This window comes from Tachysurus vachellii, chromosome 22 (assembly GCF_030014155.1).
Source record: "Tachysurus vachellii isolate PV-2020 chromosome 22, HZAU_Pvac_v1, whole genome shotgun sequence".
NCBI classification, from domain to species: domain Eukaryota; kingdom Metazoa; phylum Chordata; class Actinopteri; order Siluriformes; family Bagridae; genus Tachysurus; species Tachysurus vachellii.
Window position 1 is genome coordinate 18,690,878 of NC_083481.1, and position 14,475 is coordinate 18,705,352.

General features: G+C 41.9%; 2 protein-coding genes across 4 annotated transcripts; both read right to left on the bottom strand.

The window, feature by feature from the left end:
• Positions 1-177: 177 nt before the first annotated feature.
• tmem240b (transmembrane protein 240b) lies at positions 178-7,308 on the bottom strand. Of its 3 annotated transcripts, XM_060858190.1 has the most exons (5): positions 7,162-7,211; positions 6,949-7,021; positions 3,790-3,896; positions 2,622-2,833; positions 178-1,069 (listed from the first exon to the last, which is right to left on the bottom strand). In XM_060858190.1, exons 2-5 carry the CDS (start codon positions 6,982-6,984, stop codon positions 909-911), a joined length of 516 nt encoding a protein of 171 aa, XP_060714173.1. In that variant the 5' UTR covers positions 6,985-7,021; positions 7,162-7,211; the 3' UTR covers positions 178-908. The 3 variants fall into 3 exon arrangements, with proteins under 3 accessions (XP_060714173.1, XP_060714174.1, XP_060714171.1); XM_060858191.1 differs by having other exon boundaries at positions 2,631-2,833; positions 6,949-7,308; XM_060858188.1 differs by having other exon boundaries at positions 6,949-7,308.
• Positions 7,309-8,547: 1,239 nt separating this feature from the next.
• On the bottom strand, positions 8,548-14,291 carry ssu72 (SSU72 homolog, RNA polymerase II CTD phosphatase). The gene is made up of 5 exons (XM_060858187.1): positions 14,029-14,291; positions 13,020-13,163; positions 10,502-10,641; positions 10,094-10,212; positions 8,548-9,374 (listed from the first exon to the last, which is right to left on the bottom strand). The coding sequence occupies exons 1-5, from the start codon at positions 14,106-14,108 to the stop codon at positions 9,273-9,275; spliced, it is 585 nt and encodes a 194-aa protein (XP_060714170.1). The 5' UTR covers positions 14,109-14,291; the 3' UTR covers positions 8,548-9,272.
• Between the last annotated feature and the right edge of the window lie 184 nt (positions 14,292-14,475).

The window sequence follows — 14,475 nt, forward strand, 5'->3', positions numbered from 1 at the left end:
CTGTAAACGTGACTGTAAACATGACTGACTTGTGGGTAAGTGTGTACCTGTGGCGTGTGTGTGTGTGTGACTGTGTGTACCTGTGGACTGTGTGTGTACCTGTGGACTGTGTTGAGTCAGGAGTGTTTAGAAAGACGAGCGACTTCAGGTTGACTTCACCGTTTAATCAAACACACACATACATCTGCACGAGAACATTTTAAGAGGAGGAGGAGTGTGTCCTCGCTCCCCACAGCTTATACTAGTGTCAACCTTTAACAGCTCTGAAGATGCAGACATTATTATTATCACTATTATTATCCCACAACAACACACACACACACACGTTTCTAAAAAATACAAACAGGACTCGTTAGACGTCTCCTTGTCCTTATACCACAAATCCATTTACAGCAACAGATCTACCCCACCCATGCTGATGCACAAAAATATACCCCGCTCCCCACATTACGAATAAAACTGCACCACAGTACTAAAGTTGTGTGGGCATGCGGTTATCTTTTTTTTTTCTAAAATAGACACAAAAAACGTATCCCTGAAAACTTATAGACAAAAAAATCAGCCCCTAAAAAAATGCAAATGCATATGTAATGTCCGTATGTTCACCCTGGGCACTGTACAAAACTAGCACGTCCGCACAAAAACTCGTAAAAACAGACATCGGCAAGCAAAATAAATGTCTAATCATCAGAAAATGGAATACCTCAGGCAGGAACGAAAGTGCAAGTCAGGTTCGATCCCTGCGCAGGACCCTCAGGGACACGCTTATAAAAACACAGAGTTCAGTGACTTCAGTCCTGCTGGGCACTAAATACAGTCACATCCTCGGAGAAACAGGTCAGTGTGAATTAAGGGGAAGCATCAAACAGGTGTGTGTGTGTGTGTGTGTGTGTGTGTGTGTGTGTAGATTAGAGTCTGCGTGGGCTCAGGTGCCCGTTGTGGTAGTGTTTGTGTTTGATGTGTACCACGTTGTTGTCCACTCCGCTGTTGTTCTTGCGCTGCTGCAGCCTCCTGCGGAGCTCTTGGACGTTACACATACTGGTCACCCACCTCCACGACCTCCACATGTCTGCACAGGAAGAACGTGTGTTAGTGTGAGTGTTGCAGATGATGGAGAAGTAAAGATGAGTGGATGAGCTTCAGAGATGAAACCCATAATTCACAAGTTTACACAAGTAATCATTTACATTAATAAGATTCTACTTTGTAAGGGGGGCACGGTGTCTTAGTGGTTAGCACGTTCACCTCACACCTCCAGGGTTGGGGGTTCGATTCCCGCCTCCTCCTTGTGTGTGTGGAGTTTGCATGTTCTCCCCGTGTCTCGGGGGTTTCCTCCGGGTACTCCGGTTTCCTCCCCCGGTCCAAAGACATGCATGGTAGGTTGATTGGCATCTCTGGAAAATTGTCCGTAGTGTGTGATTGTGTGAGTGAATGAGAGTGTGTGTGTGTGCCCTGTGATGGGTTGGCACTCCGTCCAGGGTGTATCCTGCCTTGATGCCCGATGACGCCTGAGATAGGCACAGGCTCCCCGTGACCCGAGGTAGTTCGGATAAGCGGTAGAAGATGAATGAATGAATGAATGAATGAATGAATGTACATTTTATGTGCTCACTGTCCACTTTAATAGGAACACCTGTGTAACTACATTCAGTGTCGTCACGTCAACCAGAACAAAGAAAAATCTGATCTCTGATCCGAGGCTCCTCGTGACCCGAGGTAGTTCGGATAAGCGGTAGAAATTTTATATTAAAGACATATTAAAGACGTTCTGAGCTTTTTCTTCAATAGTGTCTGAGTTTAACATATATTTATATTTATATTTAAATATAAGTTTGAAAGGATGTAATCCTAGTTATTCACAGTCCACTAATAACTCATCTCATCAGTGATCATAATGACTACAGACGCCCTCCAGTAACAGACAGTCCACAAATCTTATTCTATCCAAATGGTACAAAAGAAGGAGGACAAACTTCATGCTATTCAGCGAGGCTAAAAATAATAAATCAACCCAAATAAACTCTTTAGCTGGTTTTGTCAAAAACTCAACAGTCATACAAGTTATCCAACTACAAAACTTGTGTTTATAACCAGAAAGTGTCCCCACACTAAGACTTTATGAACATGCTGATGGTCGCTCATGAGAACCCATGGGCCACTGAGGCTCTCCTGTGGAGTTCACCAGCAGAGGGATGAAAGGATTGATGAAGGAGAAGAAGACAGAGGGAAGAGAAGCTGACAGGATGAGACAGTGCTGCAGCCCTCATGGATCTCATCCGTAATGTCAGCGGACATTCTGAGGGATTTCACAGACAGCGAGGCTGATGTGTGAGATGAGAGACAGAGAGGAGAAGAGGACAGTGGTGGAGATGAGACACAAATTCTACTCCACTACTTATCATTAACCATTTAGCTACTGAATAAAAGCATGTGAAACTAAAAGATCTGGACTGAACCTTTACATTTTATCTTCAAAGAAACATTAACATTTCCTAAATGTGACTGTTAAAGCTAGAGGAAGTCCAGGCAACAGCGACAGGACTTTAGTGATCCGTTCACACAGATCACGTTTCAGCTTTCAGGATGTTCTGCAGCTGAAACGTATACATTTTGTCTCTGACCTCTTTCACCTTTCTGTGGGTGGGTTCTCCAAGCCCGCAGAACTCTTTGCAGGGTTCTGTCCATCCAGAGCAGAACCCAGCTGATGCAGAAGCCCAGCAGCAGCCCAAGAACCAGGTCCACTTCCTGCTTAGTTACACTGCTGCCCCCTGCTGGTAGGTCCCGATCTGGCGAGCTCGAACCCTCGTACGGGATCACATACTGTACCCGGTGTCTGCAGGAGAGGAGCAGGAGACAAATAACAGGGTTGAGGGGAATAGAAGCCATACGAAAGACACCGGAGCAGAAAAATAGGTAAGAGATGTAGAGAAAGAAAGAAACAGTGACACTGATCATAGGTTAGGAAGTAATACAAATAAAAAGGAAGAAAAAGGAAATAAAGGTTTTTAATGATTCCTTCAAGAAGAAAGAATTCTGTTTGCAGTCAGAATCTTTTTTAATATAAATCTCTATCCTGAGGTTATTTTTCTTTGTACCCAATGTGGTTCTGTTTCCCGTAATATTAAGCACTTTGGTTTATCTTCTGAATGACTAAAAGTAATGTGAAAGTTGTACTGGCTTCACAGTAAAGTGTTAAAAAGGCATTACAGGATTTATCAGCAGTAAACATGAGAGACAACGAGCAGGAGTGGGCCGAGGTTTATTTATGATGACTATGTCATGGCCTTCTGTTCAAACAACACTGAGATCTTCAGTAACAGCTCCACACTCCCACACACTCCTGCCTTCTCCCCTGAACCTCACATCCGACAGAGAGACGTGTGTGGGAGTAAAACGGTTCTCTCACAGCTTAAAATGCCACAACACACCGCAGGCTGTGTACCTGGATCTCACTCCTGCTGCGGTTAAAGCCTCAGTTACAAACAGCAGGAATGAGCGACACGGCACTGCTGCTGATTTGTCAACCACAAGCTAAAAACGCCGCTTCTCATTCTGCTCCTCAGGCGCTCTGCAGGTTTCTTCTGAACAGCTCTGAACACACCTGAGCACGTACTGTGGAGCTCTACGGATGGATCGCAAACTTGTCCAATTCTTTCCTTTCAAAAGCACGCACAACTACGTGGATTAGAGCTCCCCCTTGTGGAGGCTTGATTTAAAAGCGCTCAAGTTCACCAGGTAGGTGAAGTGCTAATGTAGACCCTCTGTCAGCAGAGAGCAGATTTTTTTTACCTGCCACAGGTGCAGTGACACACACGCTCTGGTCCTCGCACATGAGGAAGGATGTAGTTGTGGAAGCGATCGAGCAGCGCGTTCATGTCCACACAGCGCGCTATCACCTGCAAAACAACCACAGAACATAACAATTTTCTACAGCTAGAAAAACATGTCATGGGTTTGTCTGGTGTTTCCCAGGTCCTTATCGATCTCATGCACTAACAAATTAATAAATAAAAATGGAAAAGTCACACAACTGCATTTTTAAGCTCAGGACATGAGTTTTCTTTCTGTTCATATCAAACCTTTATGTGCATAACTGGAACTGAAAACATTATAACATTATAGAACAGTGAGACAGCAGTAATAACATTCTGTAAATCATCTTTATATCATACAGTAACATGTCTGTCTTATGTATAAATATATAAATAAACTTTATAACACTAACACAATATAAACCAGGTTAATGATCAACAAAAGACCCAGGAGACTAACTGTCTCAGTCTATTAGTGAAAAATAAATTAAAGATAATTATTATAAAACATTACAGTATAATATTGCTGATATGATTTAACACAGTGTGAATTAAAATAAAGTCTGGTCTAAAAAAATTGGAAAATACAAAAGAAATTCTCTCTCATATATATATATATATATATATATATATATATATATATATATATATAATATAATAATAATAATAATAATAATAATAATAATAATAATAATAATAATAATAACTCACCTCAGACCTGACTGAGTATTTTGCATGTTAAATGCTGCCTAATTATCTGACTGTACACTACAGCACACTGTACACTACAGCACACTGTACACTACAGCACACTATACAGTCTACCACACTGTACACTACAGCACACTGTACACTACAGCACACTGTACACTACAGCACACTATACAGTCTACCACACTATACACTACAGCACACTGTACACTACAGCACACTGTACACTACAGCACACTATACAGTCTACCACACTATACACTACAGCACACTGTACACTACAGCACACTGTACACTACAGCACACTATACAGTCTACCACACTATACACTACAGCACACTGTACACTACAGCACACTGTACACTACAGCACACTATACAGTCTACCACACTATACACTACAGCACACTATACACTACAGCACACTGTACACTACAGCACACTATACAGTCTACCACACTATACACTACAGCACACTGTACACTACAGCACACTGTACACTACAGCACACTATACAGTCTACCACACTATACACTACAGCACACTGTACACTACAGCACACTATACAGTCTACCACACTATACACTACAGCACACTATACAGTCTACCACACTATACAGTCTACCACACTATACACTACAGCACACTATACACTACAGCACACTATACACTACACCACACTATACACTACAGCACACTATACAGTCTACCACACTATACACTACAGCACACTATACAGTCTACCACACTATACACTACAGCACACTGTACACTACAGCACACTGTACACTACAGCACACTATACAGTCTACCACACTATACACTACAGCACACTATACACTACAGCACACTATACAGTCTACCACACTATACACTACAGCACACTATACACTACAGCACACTATACACTACAGCACACTATACAGTCTACCACACTATACACTACAGCACACTATACAGTCTACCACACTATACACTACAGCACACTATACAGTCTACCACACTATACACTACAGCACACTATACACTACAGCACACTATACAGTCTACCACACTATACACTACAGCACACTATACACTACAGCACACTATACAGTCTACCACACTATACACTACAGCACACTATACACTACAGCACACTATACAGTCTACCACACTATACACTACAGCACACTATACAGTCTACCACACTATACACTACAGCACACTATACAGTCTACCACACTATACACTACAGCACACTATACACTACAGCACACTATACAGTCTACCACACTATACACTACAGCACACTATACAGTCTACCACACTATACACTACAGCACACTATACAGTCTACCACACTATACACTACAGCACACTATACAGTCTACCACACTATACACTACACCACACTATACACTACAGCACACTATACACTACAGCACACTATACACCACAGCACACTGTACACTACAGCACACTATACACTACAGCACACTATACAGTCTACCACACTATACACTACAGCACACTATACAGTCTACCACACTATACACTACACCACACTATACAGTCTACCACACTATACACTACAGCACACTATACAGTCTACCACACTATACACTACAGCACACTATACAGTCTACCACACTATACACTACAGCACACTATACACTACAGCACACTATACACCACAGCACACTATACACCACAGCACACTATACAGTCTACCACACTATACACTACAGCACACTATACACTACAGCACACTATACACCACAGCACACTATACACTACAGCACACTATACAGTCTACCACACTATACACCACAGCACACTATACACTACACTACACTACAACACACTACACCACACTATACACTCCACACTACAACACACACTAGTGCAGCATGAGAACGGTTATGACGTTACCATAGTTACGTATGTAAGTACTGTTTTGGTGCACTAGTTGGTGCACTATTTGTGCACTAGTTCTGACAGTATGCGGTGTCAGAAGTGCTGAATACTAAAGCACAGTAACAAATCTCTCTCATATGAAGAGCATTATTATGAATCACTGCAATAATCGTGCTGCTTTTGTTGGACTTAGTGTTCAGAACAGTTTAAAGGTGAACTGTATGAGATTTCTACTGACATTAAGATGAAGTGAAGCTGAATATTTACAGACTCTGGCGTGTCATTAAACACTTCGTTTCCATTTGACCTTTTAAACGTCACTGAACAGAGAATGAGATAAAGTAAGAAATAAAGACTTAATAAAACTAAACACCGACGTGTTAGTTACACAACATTCTGCTTTCAGTTCACCAGTGAATTAGAGCTGCAGAAACATGTCACCTGTTATTTCTGCTCTTATTTCATTTCTGCACCAAAAACAACAACAAATGTTAAAATAAAGCCTTCATTAGAATGCGGATCCTCACCGTCACCAAAGCAGCGCCGACGGCCATAAAAATCATCGTCTCCCATCACAGTCCATCAGGCACAACTTCCCCACTGCAACACACACACACACACACACACACACACACACACACACACACACACACACACACACACACACCGGGAGATAAACGTGAGCCGTTACGGAGCCTCGAGGACACCGAATTTCCGTTCACCGATCAGGTGTCACGCACGTGCGGCTCCCGGAGACGTCACAGCCAGGCAACAGATTAACAGCTCGGATTCAGGGACAGAAGCAGGAGAGAAACAACATCGCAACACCACCGACGCGGTGCTTAATGAGCTCAGAACGAAGCGTCACATCACATCACATCCGGATGAAGCGCGTGTGAATTAGTCCGAAATATTATACACGGCTTCGGTGCTGCTGCTGGATCAAGTGTCCTGCTGATTGGTCCAACAGGGTGCACATTAAAGTCTGGGCAGCTCCTTCATCTGTATCTTCATCTTCATCATCATCATCATCCTCATTATCATCATCTGTATCCTCATCATTATCATCATCCTCATTATCATCATCATCATTATCTTTATCATCATCAATCTCATTATCATCATCATCATTATCCTCATCTTTATCATCATCATCCTCATCATTATCATCTTTATCATTATCATCATCATCATTATCATCATCGCTCAAGGAAATCCAAAGCCCTCAGTGATAGAAAAAGTTGGTTAGATGTTGAGATTGAGGTGAACATGAGCTTGAGAATAAATGTACTGAATGTACTATGTGCCTGCACCTGTGTGTGTGTGTGTGTGTGTGTGTGTTTGGAGAAGAGTGACAGCAAACCCCCATTAGCTTAATTGGGAACACAGGGCACGAGACATATGACACGGATGCAGAACAGAGCCATATGCACTTTACCCACACATCCACAGCCAGGCTTAGTTTACTCCTCAGACACTGATGCACACTTTATACCGACACAGCAGTATTTCTCATCTGATTTGATTATACGTCCTTAAGCTCTGCACAAAGCATAAAGACATGGTGTGGAGCTTAAGGTTGAGCTCTGACTCTGAACCCTACTGAACACCTTTCAGATTTACAGCACCAGACTTTCTTATTAACATCAGTGTCTGATCTCACGAATGCTGAAACACACAGGGGTCTAAATCTGAAATGAAACATTGAATACACACATATGGGTGTGATGGTCAGAGTGCACAAACTCTCCGCCACAGAGAATAGGATCATTTCTAAACAAATTAAAACTAATACCATTAAAGTGACAGAGGGGAGAGAACCACTGAAAAACTCGGACATGTACAGTAATATTCCTATATAACACACACATTGTTCAGGTTTAGAAACCGGTGTCCTGTGGTGTGTTCTTCACTCTGTGAGAACCCTAAAAGGTTCTATGAGAAACTGTCTTGTTCCTATGAGGAAAGGCTCCAGTGAATCCTTCAAGGTCCTTGTTTTAATAAGAATATTCCTACAGCATCGCATTCATCTGGTCAAAATCTTTTATTTATCCTTTGTGAATTTTACCCTTTGGTCTGAAGACTTGGTGAATATGGTTTAAGACACAGTAATGTTCACTGGTGTGTTCATTGCATTTCACTGAGTTTATTATGGTGTTTTTTCATTTAAGTGTTCTATTTACACATGTTCAGGCACTCTGGACTTACAATCACACTCACAGTTTACAAAAAAAAAAAAAAAGCAAGATCAGAAACAATGAAAATATCCTGAAGAGTTTCCGTAATGTTTAAATAACTATGAACACAAACAGAAATAACATCTGAAACCCATTTTCTGGTTCATCATCATAATCATCTGTATTCAAGTAAAAACATGTCAATGCTTACACACAGCTGATCGTCTCCAAATTACACAACCGAAATATTCATTATTCTTCAGCAATTATTAGAGCAATAAAAAAAATATTCTCAGAGAGGAAAAGAAAGGTTTGTCCTGTGTTGTGTGATTAATACATACACAATGTGGTGAGTGTGAGAGTGTGTGTGTATGTGTATGTGTGTGTGTGTGTATGTGTGTGTGTGTGTGTGTGTGTGTGTGTGAGAGAGAGCTGTATCTGACTCAGGGAACAGTGTTTCATTATCTGGGATGAAACAGAATGTGTGTGTGTGTGTGTGTTTGTGTGTGTGTGTGTGTGTGTGTTTGTGTGTGGCAACACAGGCGGCGCATGCTGCAGCTCTGAGATCAAAATGATGTCAGTGTGATGATGTCTGTGTGACCAGTCCAGCTGGGCCTCAGGATGGTGATGGTGTGTGTGTGTGCGCGTGTGTGTGTGTACATGCGCAGCAGACATCAGTAGAAGCAGACCGTATGAAGGAACGGACGGCTGCTTTTCTCCTCAAACTCCTGCAGCAGCTCATCAATATCATTCTCCATATCATCAGTGTGCTGAATCTAAGAGACAGACAGGGAAATATAAAGAGACAGACAAGACAGACAGAGAGAGGAATATAGAGACAGACAGATAGAAACAGTTAGACAGACGGAGAGGGAGAGATGGAGAGACAGATCAGAACTCACTAAATACACAACTAAAATCTTCCTCCATTTCTATAAACACTAGTGATGCACATGCCAGCTAACTCACACTGTCTCTCACACACACACACAGAGATATCATTTACATTGTAATATCAAAATATGTCTCACTTTCTCTCTCACACACACACACACCATTTACATTGTAATATTAAAATGTCTCACTTACATACACACACACAGATATCATTTACACTGTAATATTAAAATATGTCTCACTTTCTCACACACACACACCGTCCTTTTCTCTGCATTTGTCTCTCTGCTGTAAAAACACTTTCTGTATGATTTACTCATTGATGATGTTGCATTATAGTGATGGCTGTAATCTCTTTTCTCTTTTTCCTGATTTATAATAAGAATGATTTATAAACCAGAGTCTATAAAGCTGATTTATCACACACTCAGCACAGCTTTGGCCAGACTGTACAACAGCAACAAGCACCAATAACACTTTTCTAAATGAAACTGAAGTGAAATATGAGAGTGAGAGACTCGGGTAACTAAATAGTGTGTGTGTGTGTGTGTGTGTGTGTGTGTGTGTGTGTGTTAGGCAGCAGTAGTGTTACACTCACACACTGACACAGCTCACAGATGAGGAAAGCTCCAAGCGTGGCTTCCTCGTGGTTGTCCTGGATGTCCACGTTGATTACGTGCACCGGCTGGAACGTCTCCTGTTCACGAGAGTTCAGGTCTGCATGAACACACACACACACACACACACACACACACACACACACACACACACACACACACACACACACACACACACTTACTTATCTACAGATTTGACTGGAGAATGCAGTCAACAATGACTAACACAAACTTCACAGAAGACAATTTTTAAGAAAAGTTCTAGTCTAGTGTGTAGAAGTGGTAGAGTCAGAAAAGTGTGTCAGAAAATTGGCCAAGCTATTATTATATTATTCAGCTCTAAAGGCCATGTGCGTGTGCGTGTGTGTGTGTGTGTGGGGATCTCTTACCCTCCAGCACCTGGTCATACACTCTCTCCTCACAGGTGATCACCAGGTCAAACTGGTCCTTACAGTTCTGGAAACGTTCAGGTCTTGTCTTGATGCGCTTGTTGCGCTCCAGCATGTGCAGGATGCCATTCTGTGTATATCTGAGGACAAGCTGGGTTAAGGAAACAACAAGCTTGTGATAAAATCCCTTACTTTCTTTCTCTCTCTACCTCTGAGCTATTCAATTAGACGAAACAAACATGGGTTTACATGATGTATAGATCAGTATAACGGCTTCTTTTGTCCCTGTTGTCCAGAAAGAATAAAGAAATGAGTTTTAACATCCAGGCAGCTGGTGCGACTCCATCAGCAGAGCTTTAACAGCTCTCATGGTAGCTGAGGCTCTGTCCTGAAGGTGCATCACTTTATTGTGGAGAGTTAGAGCATGCTGCTGTATGGATCTTGAACACACACACACTGCCTGGATGTGTGGGGTGTGTAAAAGCTCAACACTGAGGAGGTTCAGTCATGCAGAACTCTTCACCAAGCTTCCACAGATCTGCAATGGCACCCAGGCGCCCCCTACAGGACAAACCCCACACTATATCATCTCTGCTGCTGGAGTCACGGCACAGCACTGCAATCATCATGCACAGTAGTGATGATGTGTCACTGCTCCTGAAATATCCAGAACCTTCATGTCTACAGTATAATGTGCTAATAAACTTAAAAATATATAGAACCGTCTTTAGAAATAAACATCCAGATAAACCTGGGTCATGTTTTAGATCTGAAAGCACATCAGTAGGTGTCAGAGACACTGATGCCCTCCATGCAAAGCTGTTATACACACACTTGGTGTAACTGGGGGTCAGAAGCATCCTCTATTAACTACATTACCCTTTCAGCTATTATTGAAACCTGAAAAAGAGAGCAAACTTTGCACACTCATGAACATGTCTGTTAATTGAATTGAATAAAATTAATTTCCCTCAGTTCTTCACTACAAACACAACACATTTAAACACCATTTAATCTCCAGGCCCAGGGGACTAAACCTAGTCCTGCTTGTGGACAGAATATATGAATGCAACAGTTCAGTAAACAATGCTCCATACGTCACTTGTTAACCTTCATTGTAATTGCCCTTCACATCAGATCTCTCCATTGTACACATGACTAACTCTCTGTGCTCGGAGGGAATTCAGGAGCCTGCTGGAAACTCTGCTCACTCTGATTACTGCAGAAATGAGGCCAGTCTTTAACTGTACTGTTACAGCAGGTCCCTGTTCCCTCTACACACTGGGAACATCAGTAACAACTAGATTATAGACCACGGCTGCTTTTAGTAAAATCCACTGATGACGCATGTCTTTAAGAATAAAACTTTGAGCTGATACACGTCTGAGCACGATGTGGAACACCAACCGTGTCCTGAGATCATTTCTGACTAACAACTGAAATAGCATTTATTTAGCTGATAAAATCAAGTGAGCTCTTCTAGAAGCAGACATGGATTAGATTTGATCAGATTAGCGCCTCCTAGTGGAGAGTTAAATTAGCTCAAATTCTCCTCAGTAATGCCCCAAACCCACGGATAGCAGGTTTATCGCCTAAATGAACAAGTTGTTTTAAAAGCTGCACTTCTGCTGTGTTTAGTTCAGCTTGAGTGTGCAGTGTGCCTGCTTCGCTAATCTTAATGACACAGGATATTTTTGACAGAAAACACACTACCTACTCAGATTATATTTTTGATAGCGGTGTGTTAACACCCTGCTGGAGACACTTCAGTCATATCAAGGTTTGAATCATGAGGCATTGTTTGATCAGGCGTTGCACGATTAAGTTCCTGTCCAGCTCAGTTCAGTCATCTCCAGTGATGGAGATCTACATGTTCCGACCGCTTGAGTGTCTGTGTCCTATTTTCCCGACGCCTGTGTGTTTCAGAGCATGTTGTTTTACACACACAAGAACCAGCAGATGGCTTTTTTCATGATCTACATCAGATATGTGGTGACTTCACAATTTCAGTATCATTTTCAGTACCACCAGATTTATTGCTTTAAAAAAAAAGCATGTATTTTACAGCACATTAAACTGCAGAGGTGAAAATAAAAGCAGTTTCTACACCGTTCTAATAAAAATATTAAAACTCTGAAGGAAGGATAATAAATAACACATTTGCAGTTTTCTCCTACTGTATCTGACCCTATCACACTGCACATCTGCCCTACTGCTTCACCCAGCATGTGGAACGCAGTCCTCCGTCAGTGTGAGTGTGAATAAGTAGTGAGAGTCTATCAGCTGCAAACACATCACTCTACTGATGCCACTGGTCACCAGTGTCAGTCCTCTCATCTCCACCGTCACTCATGTTCAAAAAATATGAGGTTAAACTCTTCATGCATACACACCCTTGCCATCTCAGGGTAAAGAATAAAATGGGTTAAATATTCACAACTACATGTATTTGTGTATTTAGAAAAGGGGAAGGGTCTGTGTGTGTGTGTGTGTGTGTGTGTATGTGTGTGTGGGATACAGTTCCTTGTCCTTTCGGACCAGATCGCTGTACATCTGTTCGTAAGAGGTTTTGAAGTCATACACATTAGGCTTGTCTGGAGTGGGTCCTGGGAGTTTCACATGGCTTCCGGTGCCAAAAGATCGAACATCGAAACCTCGCTTGCTGCAGAAACATGGAGAAAGTGTGAACAACAGAGTGGAAACAGCTTGATAAAGACACAAACATGTGCTCCAGTAAAATACACTACATTATTACTTACCTGAACCTTATTTAAATAAAAAATAAAAAAAATACCCATAAGAAGCTTGTGATTTATAATTTGCTATTTAAAGTAAACTATCAGACTGTGTATCATCAGGTAATTTAGAACCTTCTCAGAGGTGTAAGGCCACGATTTAAACCACCAAACTGGTCTGAACTTATACACAGGACCTGCTTTTTAACTAAAACGAGCATCAAATGTGTCCAGCAGCAGTCAGTATAACCAACTCAGATTAGGAACCGACTCCGTGAGTCCAGAGCGACAGAAAACGGCTCGTTTTACTGATGTGCCAGACTGCTCGTGTTGAGCGGTGTCTTTTTTTTAGACTCTTATTTTATACACGTTACTGTCCTTTGCTTTGATCGAACCGAATCAATTTCTCAGTGTTTAATTTTCGATTGACTCGAATAGAAGAATCGATTCCTCTTCGAGATCGACTCCGAGCCGTAAAGAAAAACTCCATCTGCTTCCGGTTTCTATGACACAGCAGAGCAACACCCCCCTCCCCCTCACCACGCAAGGAACTCTCAAAAAATAACAAATAAAAAGAAATAAAAAATAAAATAAAAATAAAAAAACCACCCATACTAAAAGTTTATTGACTTGATATGAGTAGTTGGTATAACTCAGTGTTCCAATCGTAATAAGTGTCCTGTCAGTGGCGGTTAAAGAGAAACCCGAGCAGCTGCTGGTGAGCTTCAGTGTCCACCTCCTGGTGATCGTGTAGTTTTATTACACTTGGTCTTTTCCTCCTGAGGACGTTACCTGAGGATGTTGTGCGCTTCCATGCTGCGGTTCTGGTTACTCGAACACACCACCGCTACACGCAGCGGGTGGCTCGGCATAATGTACTGCAAAATCTTACTGATCCACAAAACTACAACGACCTTACGTTTAGTCTACGCACCTTTTAGTCTAAACACACCCAAAAATGGTAGTAAACAACAACGCACTTTGATAGCGAGAACATTCAGCGGCACAGAACCACAACAACTACACCGAATTTGTCTACAGCACAATCTGGAACAAAATGGCGGACCGGCGGAGGCTAATGTGACGCAGTACGCTGGGCGGGGCTGAGGGGCTGCGTGTTGTGGGCGTGGCTTAGGGCTGGGAGACGTTGTACTATTTACTAAAATAGAACATACAAATATCAAGTGTATTGCTCAAAAAGTAAAAAATAAATAAATAAACCACATGTAGAATGAAACA